The 18,781-nt window shown below is 36.3% G+C and overlaps 1 protein-coding gene and 1 long non-coding RNA gene across 2 annotated transcripts; both read right to left on the bottom strand.

Annotated features, from left to right (window-relative positions):
• Positions 1 to 310: 310 nt before the first annotated feature.
• On the bottom strand, positions 311 to 17,287 carry LOC111793172 (la-related protein 6B). Its single transcript, XM_023674945.2, has 10 exons — positions 16,460 to 17,287; positions 12,738 to 12,819; positions 12,445 to 12,539; positions 12,234 to 12,305; positions 11,888 to 11,967; positions 11,701 to 11,800; positions 9,228 to 9,275; positions 9,082 to 9,150; positions 3,552 to 3,692; positions 311 to 964 (listed from the first exon to the last, which is right to left on the bottom strand). Exons 1-10 carry the CDS (start codon positions 17,066 to 17,068, stop codon positions 698 to 700), a joined length of 1,563 nt encoding a protein of 520 aa, XP_023530713.2. The 5' UTR covers positions 17,069 to 17,287; the 3' UTR covers positions 311 to 697.
• Positions 6,450 to 9,020, bottom strand: LOC147792976 (uncharacterized). The gene is made up of 2 exons (XR_015420687.1): positions 8,815 to 9,020; positions 6,450 to 7,504 (listed from the first exon to the last, which is right to left on the bottom strand). It is a non-coding gene; the product is annotated as an uncharacterized LOC147792976 (long non-coding RNA).
• Positions 17,288 to 18,781: the final 1,494 nt, after the last annotated feature.

The raw sequence follows: 18,781 nt of genomic DNA, 5'->3' as shown, positions 1-18,781 counted from the left end.
CTACCCTGTGGCACATGTGTGTCACAGTGAAGGCTCCGAGCAAGTAACGTTTTTTTTTTTAACGACCATTACATTATATACCCTAAATGGAACATTCATCCTCGAAAGCCTCAAACTCTTGCACTAGTTCCAAGATATTTTTCTCTTATCTCATCTTCCCGTTCTCACGTGGCGCGTCCTCATGCATCTAACAAACCAAACAAAGTTACTTTGCAAAAGAAATAAAGAAAATATGTAGGGTATGCTTAATTTTGAAGCATAGCAAAACAGCTGATTAAAGGTCAATAAATAACAAACGTCAAAGCGAGCAATAGCAAACACAATGAGCAGGTTTCCATTATGCGTATTAATTGGTGTAGAAGAGTGTTGCCAACTTCCTTCCCCATTGGTTTTCACAGATAACTTCAAAATAATAATCATAATAATATTCTTCACATTAATTAATTAATCCCTAAAGGAAATAGGAGGAGATTGGGGATAGGGAGGGAGGGAACCTTTCCGAATACATTTTGAACTAATAACTCTCTCTTATACTTGTTGAACCATACCACCACCCTTCATTGTAATTGTAATTACAATGGATTTCTTTGACAGCCCTACTTTAAAAACCCTGCCATCAACACCATTGCACTGCCTTCGCCCTTTACCCTTTGCCCTTCCCCTTCCCCTCCCCCTCCACCTATTCCAAATTTGGTTTTCAAGCCATATTCACACTCACTGGCTTTCCCCGCCCCATGGAAAATCCTCTTGTTCCGTCTGGCATTCGTGGCCCTGGAGGCTGCTGCTTCACTGTACCTGCCTGTTCGATGCTGCTAGAGCTACTCGAAGGCGGAGTTCCCACGTGATTCCCATGGTTATTATTGTGATTATGGTGGTACTGTGATCGACCACGTCCTTTACCACGTACTCTATTTCGGACTCTTCTCTGCCCACCTCCATCTTTTTCGTTTCCCTGTTCCTCTCGCTGCAACAAACATAACAGTAAAGAGACAGAAATGGGTTTCCATGATGGAACAAGTATAATATGCTTCAAGTTCTCTTTTCTGTAAGAGAACAAGCGAAATAAAGAAGATGAAAGAATGTAGGACAGGAGTCTTTAACTACCTACAGGAAAGGACTCCAACCTAATAAGTACCAATATTTTTGTAAGAAGAAACAAAGCATTTCATTGAAGGAATGAAAATAAATGAAAAGATATCAACAAAGCTCAAAAGATACAAACCCCACATAGGCATCCCTGAAAGGAGAATAGAATTACTGGTTAAAGAAAAGTCCCAGCGCTTATAACATCTAGAGAAATGAAGCATCTAATAAATGCTGCAATGTATCAATGGCAGTAGACAAAACACGTAACTTAGAAGTCGAATCTCAGATTGCTTGATTTCATGTTCAATATTTGCAGTAAAGAACGCAGCTGACAAGGAACGAATATAAAAAATCGGGTCTTCAAGTTCCTCCTTAGGCATACAAGCTAATAGTGATGATAAAAATAACCATCCAGGTTCGTTCTCAACAGCTTTGATCTGCCTACCAATTGGATATCTCTCATGAGTCCAAGAGGATGAGCTTCATGCTTTTCAAAGGGGAAAACATGAGCTTCATTTCATCTTCCTACAATGTCAACCATGCATCATCTTTACCAAATTAAGTACCCTTTTTCCCTCACAATTCCAGTAACTCACCTAAGTTCTCTTGCTTCACTGGAGCTTCTTCTTTGCCCAATTTAACTTCGACCATTAGCTTGACATTCACTTTCTCCATTTCTTTCTTACGCAACTTCCCCACTCCCTCAACTAAGGCTGCCAACGTTTTCTTAACCTCAAGAATTTTTCGTACTTTCTCCGACTGTCCCCTGATGAGATTGTACTTTTCAAACTTGTTGCCCACATAGACCCTTGTTACCAACAAATCGGTTCTAAAGAACCCTTTCACATTAATTTGTAAAATAAAGAGAGCACAAAACTGTTGAACTCTTCAAGAGACCTGGACTCTCCTACCGTGTTGGTCTTCAAGCATAAATGCTAGTAATTTAGACATACTATAACAATATAACCTCCAACAAGGAAGTTAACAGAAAACACTCCACTTTGGGTGCAATTACTTTGTTCCATTGTTTCATTAAAGAACCTCCTGGACATTTGGTTGCCCAAGTCTCCATTCTCCTTTTCAATCCCACCTCCACTATCATTTCGTATGGAAGTGATTTCACAATTAACCAACTAGCTTAATTTTCTTCGTGTTCCCTCCCCACAAAATTTCTCAGCTTTCTTTCCAATCTTCATATCCCTTATTGTAACATTAGGAAGATCAACACAATGTAAGTAGGCAAGCAAGAGAGCACCCATTCTGCAAGAGCACGTCCACCTACTCACACAAAGGATAGGATTTTATCACCTTGAAGCTTTTAATTCTTGAATAGACCATATAAAAGTAAAATTAAGATATATTAGATCGATGTATAATCCTATTAACTGTCAAACTTGGATAAACATTCCAAACAGTAACTCAAATTTTTATCTTCAGTGTTCTCTTAGTACAGAGACGGTGCAAGTTTCAAGCCTAAAAATTTGAGCCTCTCAAAACAAGCCTCAAAATTATTTTGAAACATTGGCTTCAATTTCTGTGTTGCTGTTACCTTACATCTAGGCCATATGTACTGCAGTAGTTTTAACTCTCGAGTCTGTTGGACTTTTCACCAGGATATGACCCATGTATTCCCAACAATATAGATATCGTCATTTATCCTTTCGGCTTCTCCATCTGACATAATCGTTCACATTTATTTCTCTATGTTTGCAAGCTGTCTAACCTATATAATGAAGTTTTTTACATCCATAGTTGCAAGTCCTTGTAATCCTCAAGCCTCCCACCGTCAACTGATCACCCCCTTAAGGTCGACTCCTATTCATTTTGAACAATTAATCGTTTAAGAATTGCCTTTTGTTTCCCTCAACATACTTTCAGCAGACTCCTAAAGCCCTCTTAAACAACTTATCTTTACTGGTTATTCCTTCCTTTTCTCTCCTTTCTGTCGTGATGACATATACATACTCTTTTCTCATTCCTAATATCCTCCATTGTCCATTTCATGGTAATATCTGCTCCTCTTCACTCCATCTGTCCATTTCATGGTAATATCTGCTCCTCTTCACTCCATCCATTAAAAAATAATTTCAGAAAATAAAGCGAAAGAGCATTAATTTTAGAGATTCCAGGAATCTAAAGAAGCTTAGAGGAAGTTCAATTGTACTTGTTCATGCGGATGAACATCAGCTTGATCAGAAAGGTCATCAACATACTTTCAGCAGACTCCTAAAGCCCTCTTAAACAACTTATATTTACTGGTTATTCCTTCCTTTTCTCTCCTTTCTGTCGTGATGACATATACATTCTCTTTTCTCATTCCTAATATCCTCCATTGTCCATTTCATGGTAATATCTGCTCCTCTTCACTCCATCCATTAAAAAATAATTTAAGAAAATAAAGCGAAAGAGCATTAATTTTAGAGATTCCAGGAATCTAAAGAAGCTTAGAGGAAGTTCAATTGTACTTGTTCATGCGGATGAACATCAGCTTGATCAGAAAGGTCATCAACATGCTTCTCAATATGTGATTGTTCAGAGGTATCATCATCTTTGCAGTTCATCTCCCCATTATGTCCCTTCTTCCCACGCGGTGGAGCAGATTTTGACTGTGAGCAACAATGAAGTTTCTAATTAGAACACACGCACAAACAAAAAGAAAAAGGAAAAAGGAAAAAGAAAAGCAAAAAGGAACAAAACTTCATATTTTGGATTTGGAACTAGCACACGTTTTTGCATACATAAAGCACAAAAAATCTTTATAATGTAAATAAAACACCTTACCATAGCCAATATGTTGTTTGGTACTCTTTCAACTTTTTTTTATAGGAAACAACAAAAACCAAAAAGAGACAACCTAAGGATCAGGGGTAGAGGAAACCCCTCCCCAAGGAAACTAGTTGACAAACGCTTTTCCAATTGCTGATAGTTCTTTTAATAAGAAAGTGAGTATTCATTAAGATTAATGAAAGAATGTCAATAAAAATACCCAAAACTATTTATAAGATTGGATCCCAATCAAAAGAATGATGTCAAATGAATAATTACAAAAAAACCGATTGGATGCCCACAAAGATGAGTTAAACCTAATCGCCTCTAACAGTTCCTCACCAAGCCTCTTAGCCCCTTTAAAGATTCTACCATTCCTCTAAAGTCAAATGCCCACAAAATGGCAAAAAAGCAAGTCTGCCACAAGACTTTATCTCAAAAAGGAGGATTCAGGAAAACCTCCTTAAATAAACATAAACAACCCCGGTTACAAGCTAGAACAATCCTGAAGGTTTGAAAAACGGACTACAAAGGGAACAAACAAAAGGGCACTCCCGTAAAAAATGGTTCACGTCCTCTTGCTATAAATAGCACATTATTATTATAAATGCTGCTTCTTGAAACTTATGTATTTTGTAAACCGTTTTGACTTCACTCCGCGAATATTGTTTGTCCCTTTTTACAAAAGAAAATTTCACCGCCCTTTTTACAAAAGAAAATTTCACCGCCCTTTTTACCATTGAGTACACATGGCGACCTGTGATTCAAGGTATCAAAAATTGAGTCGTTACAATATATGTATTAAATTTTTAGAAATAATATTGGTACAACAAATATGATTAGACTTATTAGGATGTTTGACATTTATTAATAGAAATTACATTGAAAAAAGGAAATTGTCCATTAAAAAGATTCTTTGAAATGAATATATATTTTTAAATATACAAAACAGGGAAAATTTCCCGTGGAAAATTTGATCTCCACGAATTCCCGATGGGGAATGCGTGCTCTGATCTCTGTGAAAATAAATAGAAATTTTTGTGAGGATGGGGATTGAAAAAGGTGACAGGGACAGGGATGGGAAAGGCTTCCCTTCCCTGCCCTACCCCGTGGACATCCAATTTAGCTTTCAAGTTGTGAACCTCAGCTTGATACCCAATGGGATATGGCATAGCCCGAACCTCTTCCACATTTATGCCTTACCACTAACAACTTTGATAAAGTCAAAGTTAAACCCGTTCCAATCAAGAAGATCCTAAGAATCAGCAACCCCCACAGTCTCCTAATCCTAACAGAAAATAGGCATCATCTGTGTATTAAGTTTCTTATCCCGAACAATAGTGCAATGTTGCCTCAAACCTCTTTCAACTATAAATTTTCCCCTAGCCTTGCCATTAATCAAGACTAAGAAGTTTGCAATGTTGCCTCAAACCTCTTTCAATCCTTGTTGCAAATGAGTTGGTGGACAACTGAAGGGGCAAAAACAAGAAAGTTTGGGTTATCAAGCTTGATTTTGAAAAAGCCTATGACATGGTATATTGTGATTTCTTGTTGGATGTCCTTCAAAATAGAGGTTTTGGTGAAAGATAGATATAGGCAGGATAAAAGGTTGTATTACTAACACATTCTTTTCAATCTTTGTGAATGGAAGGCTAAGAGAGTTTATTTAGGCCTCAAGGGGTTGAGGTAAGGGAACCCTAGCCCTTAGCCCCGTCCTCTTTGTGATTGTTATTGATGTAATGAAAGATATGTTAGAGAAGGATCATAAGAAAGGCGTTGTATTAATGGCTTTGAGGTGGGAAGAAATCAAACTTATGTGAGTGATTTACAATTCGCTAACAACATCCTCCTTATCTCAAAATTTAATGGTGAGAAACTTAAAATTTTGATGAAGATTTCAGATTGTTGATAAATTGGTTTCTACGCTCAAAATCAACCAACAAAAGACTATCATTTCAGGCATATATTTGGAGGAAAGTGAATAAAGGGAGGTGGCTAAGAGTTGGGGATGTGACATTGGTAAGTTGGCCTATGACCGACTAGAGAGTGCCATTGGGAGTGATCCAAATTCTTGGCTCCAGTGGAGGAGAAAATAGCATCAACTCGCAAAGTTGTGCAATTTCCTTTGCTCTAGTGGGGGGAACTTAAACTCACAAATGCAGTCTTTACTAGCATCCCAATCTACTATCTCTCTATTTTTAAATGCCTTAAGAAAGTACTAAGGAGCTTGGAGATCTATTTGTGATTTCTTTTGGAAGGAGTGGCTAATGAAAATGGTAGCACTCTTGTAAATTGTAAACTAACATCTCTTCCCACTAGTAAAGGAGCCCTTGGTATAGATAATTTAAAGAGCAAAAATATCAGCCTATTTTAGAAATGGGGGTGGAGATTCATAAAAATAAATAGTCCCCTATGGAAGGAGGTTATAGTCGGCCAATATTCCTTTGAGGAATGGATTACAAAGCATAATACCTGGGCCATGCAAAGGTCCTTGGAAATCCATCTTTGTGGCTTGTGTAAAACTATGAAATGGTTTAAAATTAACCTTGTAAAGGATGAAAAAAGAAAAATCTGGTTTTGGGAGGATATGTGGATCGGTGATCTTGCCATTAAATCTTTGTTCCCAAGAATTTACTATATTGCTTCTTCAATGAACTTTATTAATCAATGTTAGTCTGCGTCTACTAATAGTTTGGTTGTTCCTTTAAGGAGGAATTTGATCGATGACAAAACTCTTGAGCAGATTGAGCTTTACAGCCTTCTTGAGAAAAACAACCTTCGAATATAGAGGACTCCCAAGTCCTGGTCAGTTTTCAGTAATTCCTCAACTCAGTCTTTATATGGGTCTTCATTCAAGGAAAGCTAGACATAGGGTGCGTTGGAAATGGTTGAATTACTCCACGTTCCCAAATTGGTGTGTGATGAGAAGATTGAATGGAGAAAATCAAACCATCTTTTGATATTGTGGTTGAAGACTCTTATTTGAAGATATAGATTATTTATTTCAGGAATGTGACCATCCATCCTTTATACCTAGAAAATTTACATCTCTTATTCAGGCTTGTGGCCTTGAGTTTTGTGAAATTTCTTCCACGAATTCTGATGGAAACAGTGTTTGGGTATAGTTTGGTAGCTCCTTCTCCAAGTTTTTTTTTTCAACAGCTTCTCCAAGGCTCTCATTGTTGTTTTTCTTCTGGTTTTGTTGGGGTTTTGGCTCTTATTGGTTGTTCACTCTATCCTTCAGAATTCTTTAAAGTTCGTTCTTGGTTTATTCTGTTGGGAGCTGGTTTTTCTGTTGCTTCCTGGTCTTTTGTCTTCTGAGCTTCCCTGGTGATTTGGCCATTATCTTTGGAGTACAACTTCTGGAAGCACCCAATGATCTCATCTTCTATCTCCTTTTCTATGGAGAGAAAATGCCCATCTTCACTTTCTATCATAGAAATAAAACTTGACTGTTCCTCGTTGTAGCCCACCTACGAAGAAGTATGTATTCTTATCCCCTTATCTAAACAACTTAACCCGACTTTTCTCATTTAGAATGTGTTGCTCATTGATGGTCATTTCCAATAACTTAAGACTTTAGAGAAATTCTTTCAGCCTTTTGATGGGCAGAGATGGACCCCTATTCCTCCTCTTTATAGATCTGTTCAATCTGATGCAAAAGGAAAACTCTTCTGATCAAACAACGTTCCCAAAATCCTCTCTTGCTGATTATCTTATTAAATTTCAAAGAGGTACATGTGCCTTTCTACTTTTATAATATAGAAAGGCTAATTAAATCCCTAAATACTAGACAACAACAAATCTACCCCGGCTCCTAGATACTACGTAACAATAAATCTAACTCAGTCCCTAAATATTATGAAACAATAAATCTAAATAGATTCATCCCTAGAGAGTAGGTAACTATAGAGATGAATTAGAGAGATCAACTACTCCCTCGGATTACACAAATATCTCTTTAATATAAGTTAATACTTCAATATTTCCCCCAACCGAAGTAATCGGTATCATTCATTCTCATTCATTACTACTAACTCATGAAATACTAAGCTATGAAGTTTTTTTTTGTTGGCACATCTGTCCATTGAAGTCGTGAGAGCTCAAACTCATGCATGCTCCTTGCAGCACTTTCATGGGCATCACTTGTCTCTCTAGTGCTCACTCCTCTTGAAGCACTTCCACGAGTGTTGCTTGCCTCTTTCGTGCTCACTCTGCTTAGAGCACTTCCATGGGAGAGTTAAGCACTTCCGCAGATGTCGCTTGTCTCTCTCATGATGACTCCACTTTGAACACTTCCACGGGCGTTGCTTGTCTATCTCGTGCTCGATCCTCTTGGAGCACTTCTACGAGCGTTGTTTACCTTTTTCGTGTTCACTTCCATGGAAGTACTCCAAAAGGAGTGAACACGAGAGAGGCAAGCAACGCTCATGAAAGTGCTCTAAGAGGAGTGAGAATGAAAGAGGCAAGCTTCAAGAGGAATGAGCACGAAAGAGACAAGCAGTGCATGTGACCGTGCTCCAAAAGAAGTGAACACAAGAGAGGCAAGCACGCCTATCAAAGTGCTCTAAGGAGATAGCACGCATGAGTTACATGTTCTCACGACTTACCGCTGCAAATGAGCTAAAAAAAAAAAGACTTCATAGCTTAGTACTTCATGAGTATCCAAGTTAGGAATGAATGATATGTGAGAGGGAGTGTCGAAGGATTAGCTTTAAGTTAAAGAGATATTTGTGTAATCCTAGTAATAAATTGATCTCTCTAATTTATCTTGTTACATAGAATCTAGAGACGAATTTATTTAGATTTATTGCTACCTAGTATCTAGGGATTTATTATTACCTAATATCTTGGGATTTAGTTAGACTTGGACCTACTTATTCCACAAAACAAAAATAATATGATGCTTTAGCCCTTTGTGCAACTCTTTATTAACTTTGAATAAGAGAGAATAGAAATAACCTTCATGCAATCCAATCAGCCACCCGAAATGCAGTACATAGTATACTAAGCTATGTCCAGAGGCTTTTTCCATGTATTTGATTTGCTTTCTGGTGCATATCCTTTTTTCTTTTTTTTCAATTACTTTTATTGCCCTGTTACTTATATGTGTGTTTATAAACAAAAAAAAAAAAAAAAAAAAAAAAAAAAAAAAAAAAAAAAAATTTAAATGCACCAAAAAGCAAATCAAATACAAGCAAAAAAATATACTAGTCTTAGATTAAGTACCGTGCATGTAAGCATCAAACGAAGCCTAAGTGCATTTCTCCAATTCCCTTCATCATTTAATTCTGCAACCTGAAAAATTAAGAAACTTCCTTTACATCTGAGTTCCCTTCACAAGAATGAAAAAGACTAGAATAGAAAGCACTTACAGCCTTCTCAGCCAGCACAACAGATTCATATTCCACGAATGCGTGCAACTGAAACAGAAAATGTAGCGAGTTAATTTATTCCCTTTAGTAATAAGAAATATTGTAGTGCATTTAAAATCTTATAGGCATTGATGACATAGTACATCGAATGGCCTGTTTTAAGGCTAAGTTGCATTTGATATGGATTTTAAGAGAGTTAAATGCGATTACAGAAAAATCTTAACCACTTATTGTATTTGGTAAAACTGTTTAGGAACGAATCCATTAAAATCATTTTTGATTCACATGATTTGTTCCCTGCTAGTTTTGAAAATTAGACTCCTGTAGAATCAGGTGCCTCCCTTAATAAACTTTCAATTTATAATTTAAGATATTTAGATTACTTTTATAAATCTAGTATGTAGCATAACCAACTCCTGATCTCCTAATTTTTCAAATTGAATATTTTAATGCAACCATTCTTTGAGTAAACAATGCTGGTATCGTTTTTATAAAAAAAATTATAACCTTTTCCTTTAATATTTAACAAATAATTTAGAGCAAACATGGTAGAAATATAAACGGAACACATATAAAAACATATCTTTTATAATCAATAAAAAATATGCAAAATCCTTTATGATGAAATGACTTTCTAGTGTGGGGTCTTCTCCCCAAAATCCTTGATGATGGGTATGGGAGAAAAGACAGAACTCATAAACCCCGTACTAGGAAAGACAGTATGGAAAGGAAATCACCCAAAAACTGTGAAGTCTTTTTCAATGGGAAATTGCGTACAAAGCCATTAGCACAAATGAAAACCTACAAAAAGAAGGTCCTACATGACTCTATTTCCCAATTGGTGCCTTTTATGCAAGAGAGACAACGAATCATGAAACTAACTGTTTATACAGTGTACATATGACTATAACTTCTAGATAAAGATTTTCAATATCTTCGTAGGGCACACCTCTTTATTCCTAGGGAGGTTAAGGATTTACTAGACATGGTCTTTAACGTACCACCCTTTCAAGAATGCAAAAGCTCCAATGAGCCATGGTTTTTCTTTTGGAATCTTTGGAAAGAGTGAAATCAAAGAGTTTTGATAGAAAAGACGCAAACTCGTACTAGGTTTTTCAAGAGTGTTGTTTACCAAGACAATTCTTGGTGTAAATTGTCTAATTCTTTTGCTTCATATAGTCATACCTCTATCCTTGTTAATTGGGAAGGTCTTTTGTAAGTATCATGAATAACACATTCTTTCTGTAAATTTTGAACATTAACAAATTTTGAAAAAAAAAAATTAAAAAATTAAAATTTTTTTGACGTATGTCTACTTAGTCATTATAGCTAAATCACAACAATTTAGTATTCCTGTATCAAAAATTATAACCTGTCTTTTTAATTTATGTTAAGCTGAAATTTACCTAAACACTAATTTTCAAAAAGCACAATTCTAGCAAAAGCTACACCAATCCCAAACTATGCTAATTGTTTCAAAAAGCCCACAAACAAATACATGCACCTCTACGTCTCGCTTCAAAGTTGCTAGTATTTAAATAATATAATAAAGAAAATAAATAAATTTTGTAACCATTCAAAAAAGAAAGGTGTCACTGTAAAAAAATTAAGAAAACAATGTTGCGTTCCATATGCCATGCCTCCACCCAACATCAGGCCATTAGTGGTGAATGAGATTAAGAAAACAAAAAATTAATTTTTAAAAAACTATTTTTGTCTGTTTTCAACATTCCTCTGAATTTGAAAAGCATTTTTTTAATTCTAAAACTAAAAATGAATTGGTTACTAAACATGTCTTTAAAAAAGTAAAAACAAAAACAGAAAAAGCGAAAACCAACTGGCTATCAAACGACCCATGGTTTTTTGGAACTTGTTTTTGTTTTCCAAGAATTCAAATGTTTCCTTGAGAAAATGAAAAATCATGGTAAAGAGGTTGTGAGAAAACGAATTTTCAAAAACCAAAAACTAAGGCCCCATTTGATCACCATTTTTTTTGAGTTTTTGAAAATTAAGTTTATAAACATTATGGGTTTCTTTGTTTTGGTATCTATTTTTAACATATGCCTTCAAAATCAAAGTCAAATTTTGAAAATCGAAAAAAGTAGTGGTTATCAAACAGTTGGTCCTCTGTATGCATCCATTAGAGCTGATATTAATAAACATACCTATATCGGATTTCTCAAAGGGTAAAAGTAAAAAACAAAAAAAAACAAAAAAAAAGAAGAAAGGAGAGAGAACAGGGTTGGATTTAGAGGGCAATGCAGCATCCCAAAAATCAAATAAGGGGAAAAAAATTCCGTCCTATACTTCAAACCAGTGTTCCCCACCTAATTTGGAACCAGTTCTTCTGGAGATTTTGGATAATCCCTACAGCAGACTTTAAGGAAATCATGCATACAATGCTAGAGGTTAATGGAGAAGAAAGATTGCACCAACAATCCCAGATACCCTATGCTACAGCAAATAGGTATACCTTGTTACTGTAATGCATTCCATCAGCTTTGGCTGATTTAGATGTTGAAGAAGTTCCACTATCTGAGATTTGAGGTTGACACGTTCGAATGTTTTTAACACTGCCAAAGAGTAAAGCGGTATGATAACTCAATATTACTTTAGTAAGCTGTTGAACATGGAACAATAAAATCACTAAATACTTATACCTCCCAACAGCAGAAAAAATCTTCATGAGGTTTTGGTGGCAATGATCATCAGGTAAATTCTCCGCAATGACTATGCGAGACTGAGGGGGCAAGTAAGACAAAAGGTATAACAAACAAAGATTTAAAGCATTGGTTTGTAAATCAATGATATATTATGGGCACTGGGATGGAATCATCACACATGTTTTGATGAAAATAGAACCAGATGAAAAAAATTTAACTTAAAAAAGGAAAAAAAAAGAGAGAGAGAGAGAGAGAGAGAGAGAGAGAGAGAGAGAGAGAGAGAAACTAAAACATTCTCTTTATATAATTTATGTAATCATTAAATTAAATAAATAAACCCTACTTGCAGCTCCTCCATATCTGACTCTGAAAGTGGTTGTTTGCGTCTAACTTTCTTTCCATCTTCACTAACCATCTGCAGAATATTAAACCAAAAAGCATGAGGGGAACAAAACAAGAAAGAGAAATTTGGGGAACAAAACAAGAAAGAGAATTGAGGATAACTTCAGGGCAACAGAGGTAAAGAAGGATGTTAAAATAAATTAAATACTCACAAGCTTAGAAGAGTTGCGCAAAATATTGGCTAGCTGAGAGTGGCTATTAATGAGAGCCTTAATCTTCTTGAATGACGCAACAACCGATATAGGCACTGAATTAAAATGGACCTTACTCAGGTAAAGTATTTTAGAGAGAGAAAGAGAGAAGGGAGGCCAGATGACTAATTCTAAATCATCATCAAGTAATGAATTTTACCAAAGCAATCACCAATGGCAGGATGGTAAGAGTGGGATCTCCACACGTTAACAGAATGTGAAATTCAAATAAAAATGCCAAGAGAGAATCTTACCATATCCATCGGGATCTTTATTGATAAACCTCATCAAATGATCAGTAGTTGCCAAATTTAGATCACTGAAATAATATTCCACCTAAAAACCATAATTTCGCAAATAATTTAATAAAGTGAATGATAAAAAGAAGGTAGGCACAGAAAACAATATCTAATTAATATTGGAATTTAAAACACAGTAAAAGTACCCAACCTACTAAATTAACTGTTCAACTTTTTAATTGATACCCACGATAAGAGTCCTGGCGAACTTATGTACCTTTTTATTTTCAAAGGATACTTGCAGAAAAGTGATATCCTAGACTAATAGTCATAAAGATTCAAATTTATAATTTCAAAGTCATCAAATTGATCCTTGTTGGGTGGTAATAGTGAGCACCAAAAGCCATAAGGAATGATCCAACTTACTAACGTTGAGTCAGAAAGGACAGCTCACCACTATATCAACTTTAAAACAAGGATAACCAAATACTTTTATCCATTGTTCGGCCCTCTCCCACTTTTTTTCTTTTTTCTTTTTCTTTTTTTAACTTAATGTAGGGTCATAGGAACACAAGAGACTTTATCAGATACCTACCTCAATTGTCTCTTCTGAGTTTTATATGATATATGTAGAATATCCATTTGACAGCTTTAAAGAGTCATTTTTTTCCTTTCCTTTTTTTGACAAGGAACAAAGAATATGACATTGCTTTTCATGCAATTTGCCCAAAAAGTTAGTTTTTTGGATATTCTTCTACGGAAAGTTATTCTCCAGTTTTCTACATGGTTTCCTTCAGCAGATGCAAGATCCAAGGTGTTGTGGTGGTTATTATGTTAACCTTCCTCTCAAAAACCAGAGGTCGATATCCAAGCTTCAAGATCTTCATGTTCTGCTGTCCCTTTTATAAGCAAAAGATAATCACAGTTTTCACCCTTCCAAACATCAGCATATTGAAGTTCTACACCAACAATCCTTGGATTCTAGATACTCTGGCTGTTTAGGGGATTAAAAGGTAAAATTTACTAACCTATAAGGCAGTGTATGGGGTGAAGGTTTGGGTTTGTGTGGGTTTAATAGAGTGATTGTACTTCATAGGTGATAGAAAATTTATCAGAAAAATATACTTTAAAAAAAATACAATAGCACAAGGTTATCCCAGACCATCTATAGAACTTACTGCAAGATGTGTCATGATATGAGATTATTTGAGCTGTAACATTAAACCAAGTTCTAGAGCAAGATTTGATAAGCAAGTGTCAAAAAGTTTCCTCTCAATAAACTTTGCTTCCTCTCTGACCAAATCTCCCAAAAGAATTAGCTTTCAGTCCCATTATCCTTTGAAGTCACATATCTTTTTCTAACCACACTCCCCAAAAAGAGTCACTACCAAACTTATCGTCAATTATGAAAACAATTTATTCAGAAGAAAGGTAGAGAAAATGTCTTGCCCACGCAACAATTACTTAACTCCATGACAAAATCTCCTTAAGAAACAAAATCGACAAAATATGAAGGAACCAAAAGAAAATCTTATCTTAGATGTTGAAGCTGTTATGGATAAGTCAGAAGGGTGGGAAACGGAGAGAAGTGATCAGCAGAAGAATAGTTTCTGGAGGCTAACTTCAATGATTGTTCATACTAGGATATTTGGATAATATCTTTGCTCTACCTAGTGTCTGCCCCTTTGCAAAAAAAGGGGAAGTTTGCAGAACCGGCAATGAAAGTTGGCCTAAACACTCTTTGAAAGGTTGCACAAATACATGATGTCCAAATCTATAGACTCACAAAGGAAAATAGCGTTTTTTTAGTTTTCTTTGTAGAAATAGATTATGAAAGGTGGCCCAAATACATGCTGTTTCTTGTTTTATCAAAAAACTGAAACCTTGATTGAAAGAATACAAAGGAGACCAGCAAACCAGCCAAAGGTATACAAAAAGACAGCTTCAAAAGGAGCCAAACCAAACTCCAATCCAACAAGATAAATCCCTTGGATACAAACACCCAACGCGAGACGTTAAACCTAGCCAAGGACCAAAATTCCTCCAAAGACCTCTCCACCCTCTAAAAATCTTATTATTCCTCTCCAACCAAATACCCCAAATGACCGCAAAAAAAGTGGCCATCCAACTCGTCTCCCTAAACGGGGAGTGAAGTGGGATCTCCTCCTTCATAAGACAACAGTCCCAGTTAAGGGGAAAACACACCCCAAAAATGAGCAAGAAACTTGCACCAGTACAAGAAATAGATCAAATTCTCAAATGCCTCCCTACCAAGAATATACCAGCTGCAGCCTCAAAGCAAAGAAATAGTGTCTCAGAATCTGGTCCATAGTGTTAACATCCTCATGAAGAACCTACCAAGCAAATAATTTGACCTTCTTGGGAATATTTGCCTTCCATAACAAAAAGCAGGGAGGGAAGAGCACTAAAGCTACACAAAAGGCTAATAAGTACAAGAAATAGCTCAAATCCTCAAATGCCTCCTTACCAAGAATATACCATCTGCAGCCTCAAAGCAAAGAAATAGTGTCTCAGAATCTGGTCCATAGTGTTAACATCCTCATCAAGAACCTACCAAGCAAATAATTTGACCTTCTTGGGAATATTTGCCTTCCATAACAAAAAGAAGGGAGGGAAGAGCACTAAAGCTACACAAAAGGCTAAAAAAGAAACCACAAGGGAACCTTTAGATGGACAAAGAATTTTAGTTCCCATATGGAGAATGATACTACAAAAATTCAATAAGAGCAGCAACAACAAAGACTCCCTATCGAACAAGGGATTAACAAATCCAATTTTTGAACAAAAGACAAGGACTAAAAGAAGAAATAATGGAAGAGCCTGGCACATCCTCGAAGTAGATAAATGATAGAAGCAAAGAACTCCAAACACAAGGGTCTATGACCCACCCAAAAATACTCCCAAAAATAGGTGCTCAAGTCATCTCCAACACGCGAGTCACATAACTAAGGAAAAGGACTTGAAGCAATCACAAAACAAGGATTCTTTACCGTGCCATTAGACCCATTTGGATGGATGGAGGTCGTTTGCTCACGATGACCATATGCCACAAAGAATTCAATTCCAATGGGAAATGTCATAACCATTTAGCCAACAATGCCAAATTATGAAGTCTCAAACCGGATTCCCAACCCCCCTAATTGATCTACTTTGAAAAATTATTCCACCTAATCAAATGAGGACCTCCTCCCCACCAACCCTTTCCCACAAAAAGTCCTTCATAATCGTCTCAAAGTTCTTACACAAAAACAAGAATCCAAAACACTGACATGAAGTAAGAAGGAGTCTCACAAAGTACACACCAAAAGATTCAGCTTTCCTCCCGTTGAGAAAAGCCCTTTTCTAGGTTGCAAGCTACCTTTGGATCTTTTTACCTACAGCTCCCTTTGAAAAAAGAAATCTTGCTGATATAAACAATATTAGTGCAGAAGGAAAAGAGAGTACAGAACGGAATTGGCAGGGAGCTCTAACCCCTTTTCAAGTAGCCCTGACTTCTAGCGAACATAATATGTGCCTAGAGAAGCAAAATAATTCGCAGGCTCAAAACAGTTACGGTGCTTCATAAAATTAACCCAAGCAACTATCCCATAGAGATTTGACAGAAGGATATGACATTCAGCTCCATACCAACGTAAATATTGAACAAGCAGATATCAAAATCTTGACACGAAGTGAAGCGCATAAACATAGAGGATCTAGTAAAAAGAAAAGGCAACCTGATTCAAAAGCTTCTGGGAGACTTCCTCAGTGAGTTTAGTCCTAGACGGAGCACCATAGTCGGACTCAACCGGAGGCTTCTGAGGTTGCTGCACAACGTTGTCAGGGTCATGAAATCCACCATTATCGGCATAATACTGAGGATTATGAGGATGATAAAGCACAGGAACATGATGGGAATGATGGTGGTGGTGGTGGCGATGATGAGGATGATAGTGATGATTCGGAATAGAAACAACATGAGTGGGAACAGGAACAGGAACAGGAACAGGACCAGGACCAGGAACAGGGCTCTGAATGGGAACATGGAAGGGAGATCCAGGTGGAGGGGGAGGATAAACATGCATCACGGCCGGCGGCGGAGGAGGAGAAGGAATGAGAATCCGAGGCGATTGCTTGGAAGGAGGAGGAGGAGGAGGAGGCTGAGAGCCAGAGGAGGAGTGCGGAGGTTGTAGATCGGGACGAGGGGAGGAGCGAGTGGGGACGAACTCAGGAGCCTGGGCGTTGAGACGGCTGAGAGAAGAGTTCCGGGAAAGAGATGGATCGGATTGGGAAGGGAGAGGAGGGGAGGGGGAAGGGGAAGGGGAAGAGGAAGAATGGTGAGCCATGGAAATGGGTGTACGGAGATCGAGACCGTGAGGAACAGAGAGTGTCGTCTGCCTCCGACGACGAAGACGAAGAAGAAGAAAGTAAAAAATTAAAATAAAAAAAAATATATAAAATTAAAAATTAAAAATAAAAGGAAAAGGCAAGAAAAGAAAAAAGAAAAGAAAAAGCCCAGTGCAGGGCGAAGAAGGCAACTGAGAGGTCTGAGGGACAAGATTTCTCGTCTCACTGCCATCACTTCACTCCTATTTATACTGCTTTTTCTCTCCCCATCATTGCTCCCTTTTTCTTTTCTTTTTTCCCCCAAAAAAATTCCCTAAATTAATTCTATAAATTCTTTTCCTTTTTATTATTTAAATTTTCTTTTTTTTCTTTTCTTTTTTTTTTTTATTTTCTCTTATTTCAATTATTTTATTTCTTTTAAATTTTTCCGATGTATTCGATGTTCATCGATGCTAAACTGTGTTGCAATTATGTCACCGATATAAGTGGCTGCAGTTTCATCACCAACGGAAGTATTGGATTACGCATATTGAATATTACGGGAGAAAATTTTTGAACAGGTTCTTTCTTTAAATCCAGACTGATAAACTTTATTCTACAAAATCTTCCCATTTATGACTCGAACACATTATTAAGACATAGGTAGATTCTCGTTACATTTGAATTTCATTATCTAATATACATTAATTATTAAATATTTTTTTTATATATATTTCAAACTAAATATATTTTTCTCCTTTTAATTTAATATATCTAATATATTAAATAAGGATATTCTTCAATCACAAGACAATCATTATCATGTAAAAGATGTCCTTCTGTTTTCCTTCCTGTCATATCATTTTTCAGCATAGCCGTTAAGGCATATATCAGGGTTGCATCTCATATCAATCATATTATACATGGTCTTATGTTATATCATGCACATAACATATCCTTCGACATATCATATCATAAAACACGTCACAACATGTTTTGTATTGTCAAACGTGTTACAACATAACATATATTGTATCATCAATAGTCACATCGTAACACATGTCATAACATTAATATAACATATCACTGACATTTTATAGTCGTATCATTTCATAAACATATCATAGTCATATCGTTTCATAAACATATCACGCATCATACATATCAAGCATATGACACGTGTAGAATCATGACGCACATGTCATCATACAAAACATCAATTTTCAACCATACCGATAGCTGCCACTTACTTGGTTGGCTTTAGCCAAAATTCTATCTAGCTCTAAATTTGCTTACTTTCATCATTCGAATTCGTTCTCACTTATGTTGAGACTTCCCCTATTTTGTATATTCACTTAATTGACTCAGTAAAAATGGAATTCAATGTTTTATTGTTTCTGTAACAACCCTAAATTTCCACATATCTAGAGTCGCCACTAACGTCTCATGCTCATCTCTAATGCAGAATATAAATCTAAGAATGCTCATCTTTATTAGCGGAAAAATTTAAAACTTCAAAATACGTGGACTTACGTGTTTCAAACATCATGTTGGAGTTCGAAATAAGATAAAAAACAATTACAAATTAAATAATTTAAATGAATGAAATGCAAACCCTCTATCCTAACCAAGACTAGGAATTTTAAATATGCAACTATCCTATGCACGCGCCACAGTCTCTGATCATGATGCCGCCGTCAACCGTACATGGGCGCCTTGCCTTTACCTGAGAA

This window comes from Cucurbita pepo, chromosome 4 (assembly GCF_057944985.1).
Source record: "Cucurbita pepo subsp. pepo isolate OVF chromosome 4, ASM5794498v1, whole genome shotgun sequence".
Lineage (NCBI taxonomy): Eukaryota > Viridiplantae > Streptophyta > Magnoliopsida > Cucurbitales > Cucurbitaceae > Cucurbita > Cucurbita pepo.
The sequence above is the reverse complement of the archived record's forward strand: the minus strand, read 5'-3'. Positions and strand labels throughout refer to the sequence as shown.

What these genes read in the sequence shown, in the direction of transcription:
- LOC111793172 (XM_023674945.2), bottom strand. Translation starts at nt 17,068, where the DNA reads ATGGCTCACCATTCTTCCTCTTCCCCTTCCCCTTCCCCCTCCCCTCCT. An exon ending in TAAAGATCCCGATGGATATG is followed by an intron (nt 12,540 to 12,737) that starts GTAAGATTCTCT and finishes ATTTTAATTCAG; the next exon opens with TGCCTATATCGGTTGTTGCG. An exon ending in TTGTGCTGGCTGAGAAGGCT is followed by an intron (nt 9,151 to 9,227) that starts GTAAGTGCTTTC and finishes TTAATTTTTCAG; the next exon opens with GTTGCAGAATTAAATGATGA.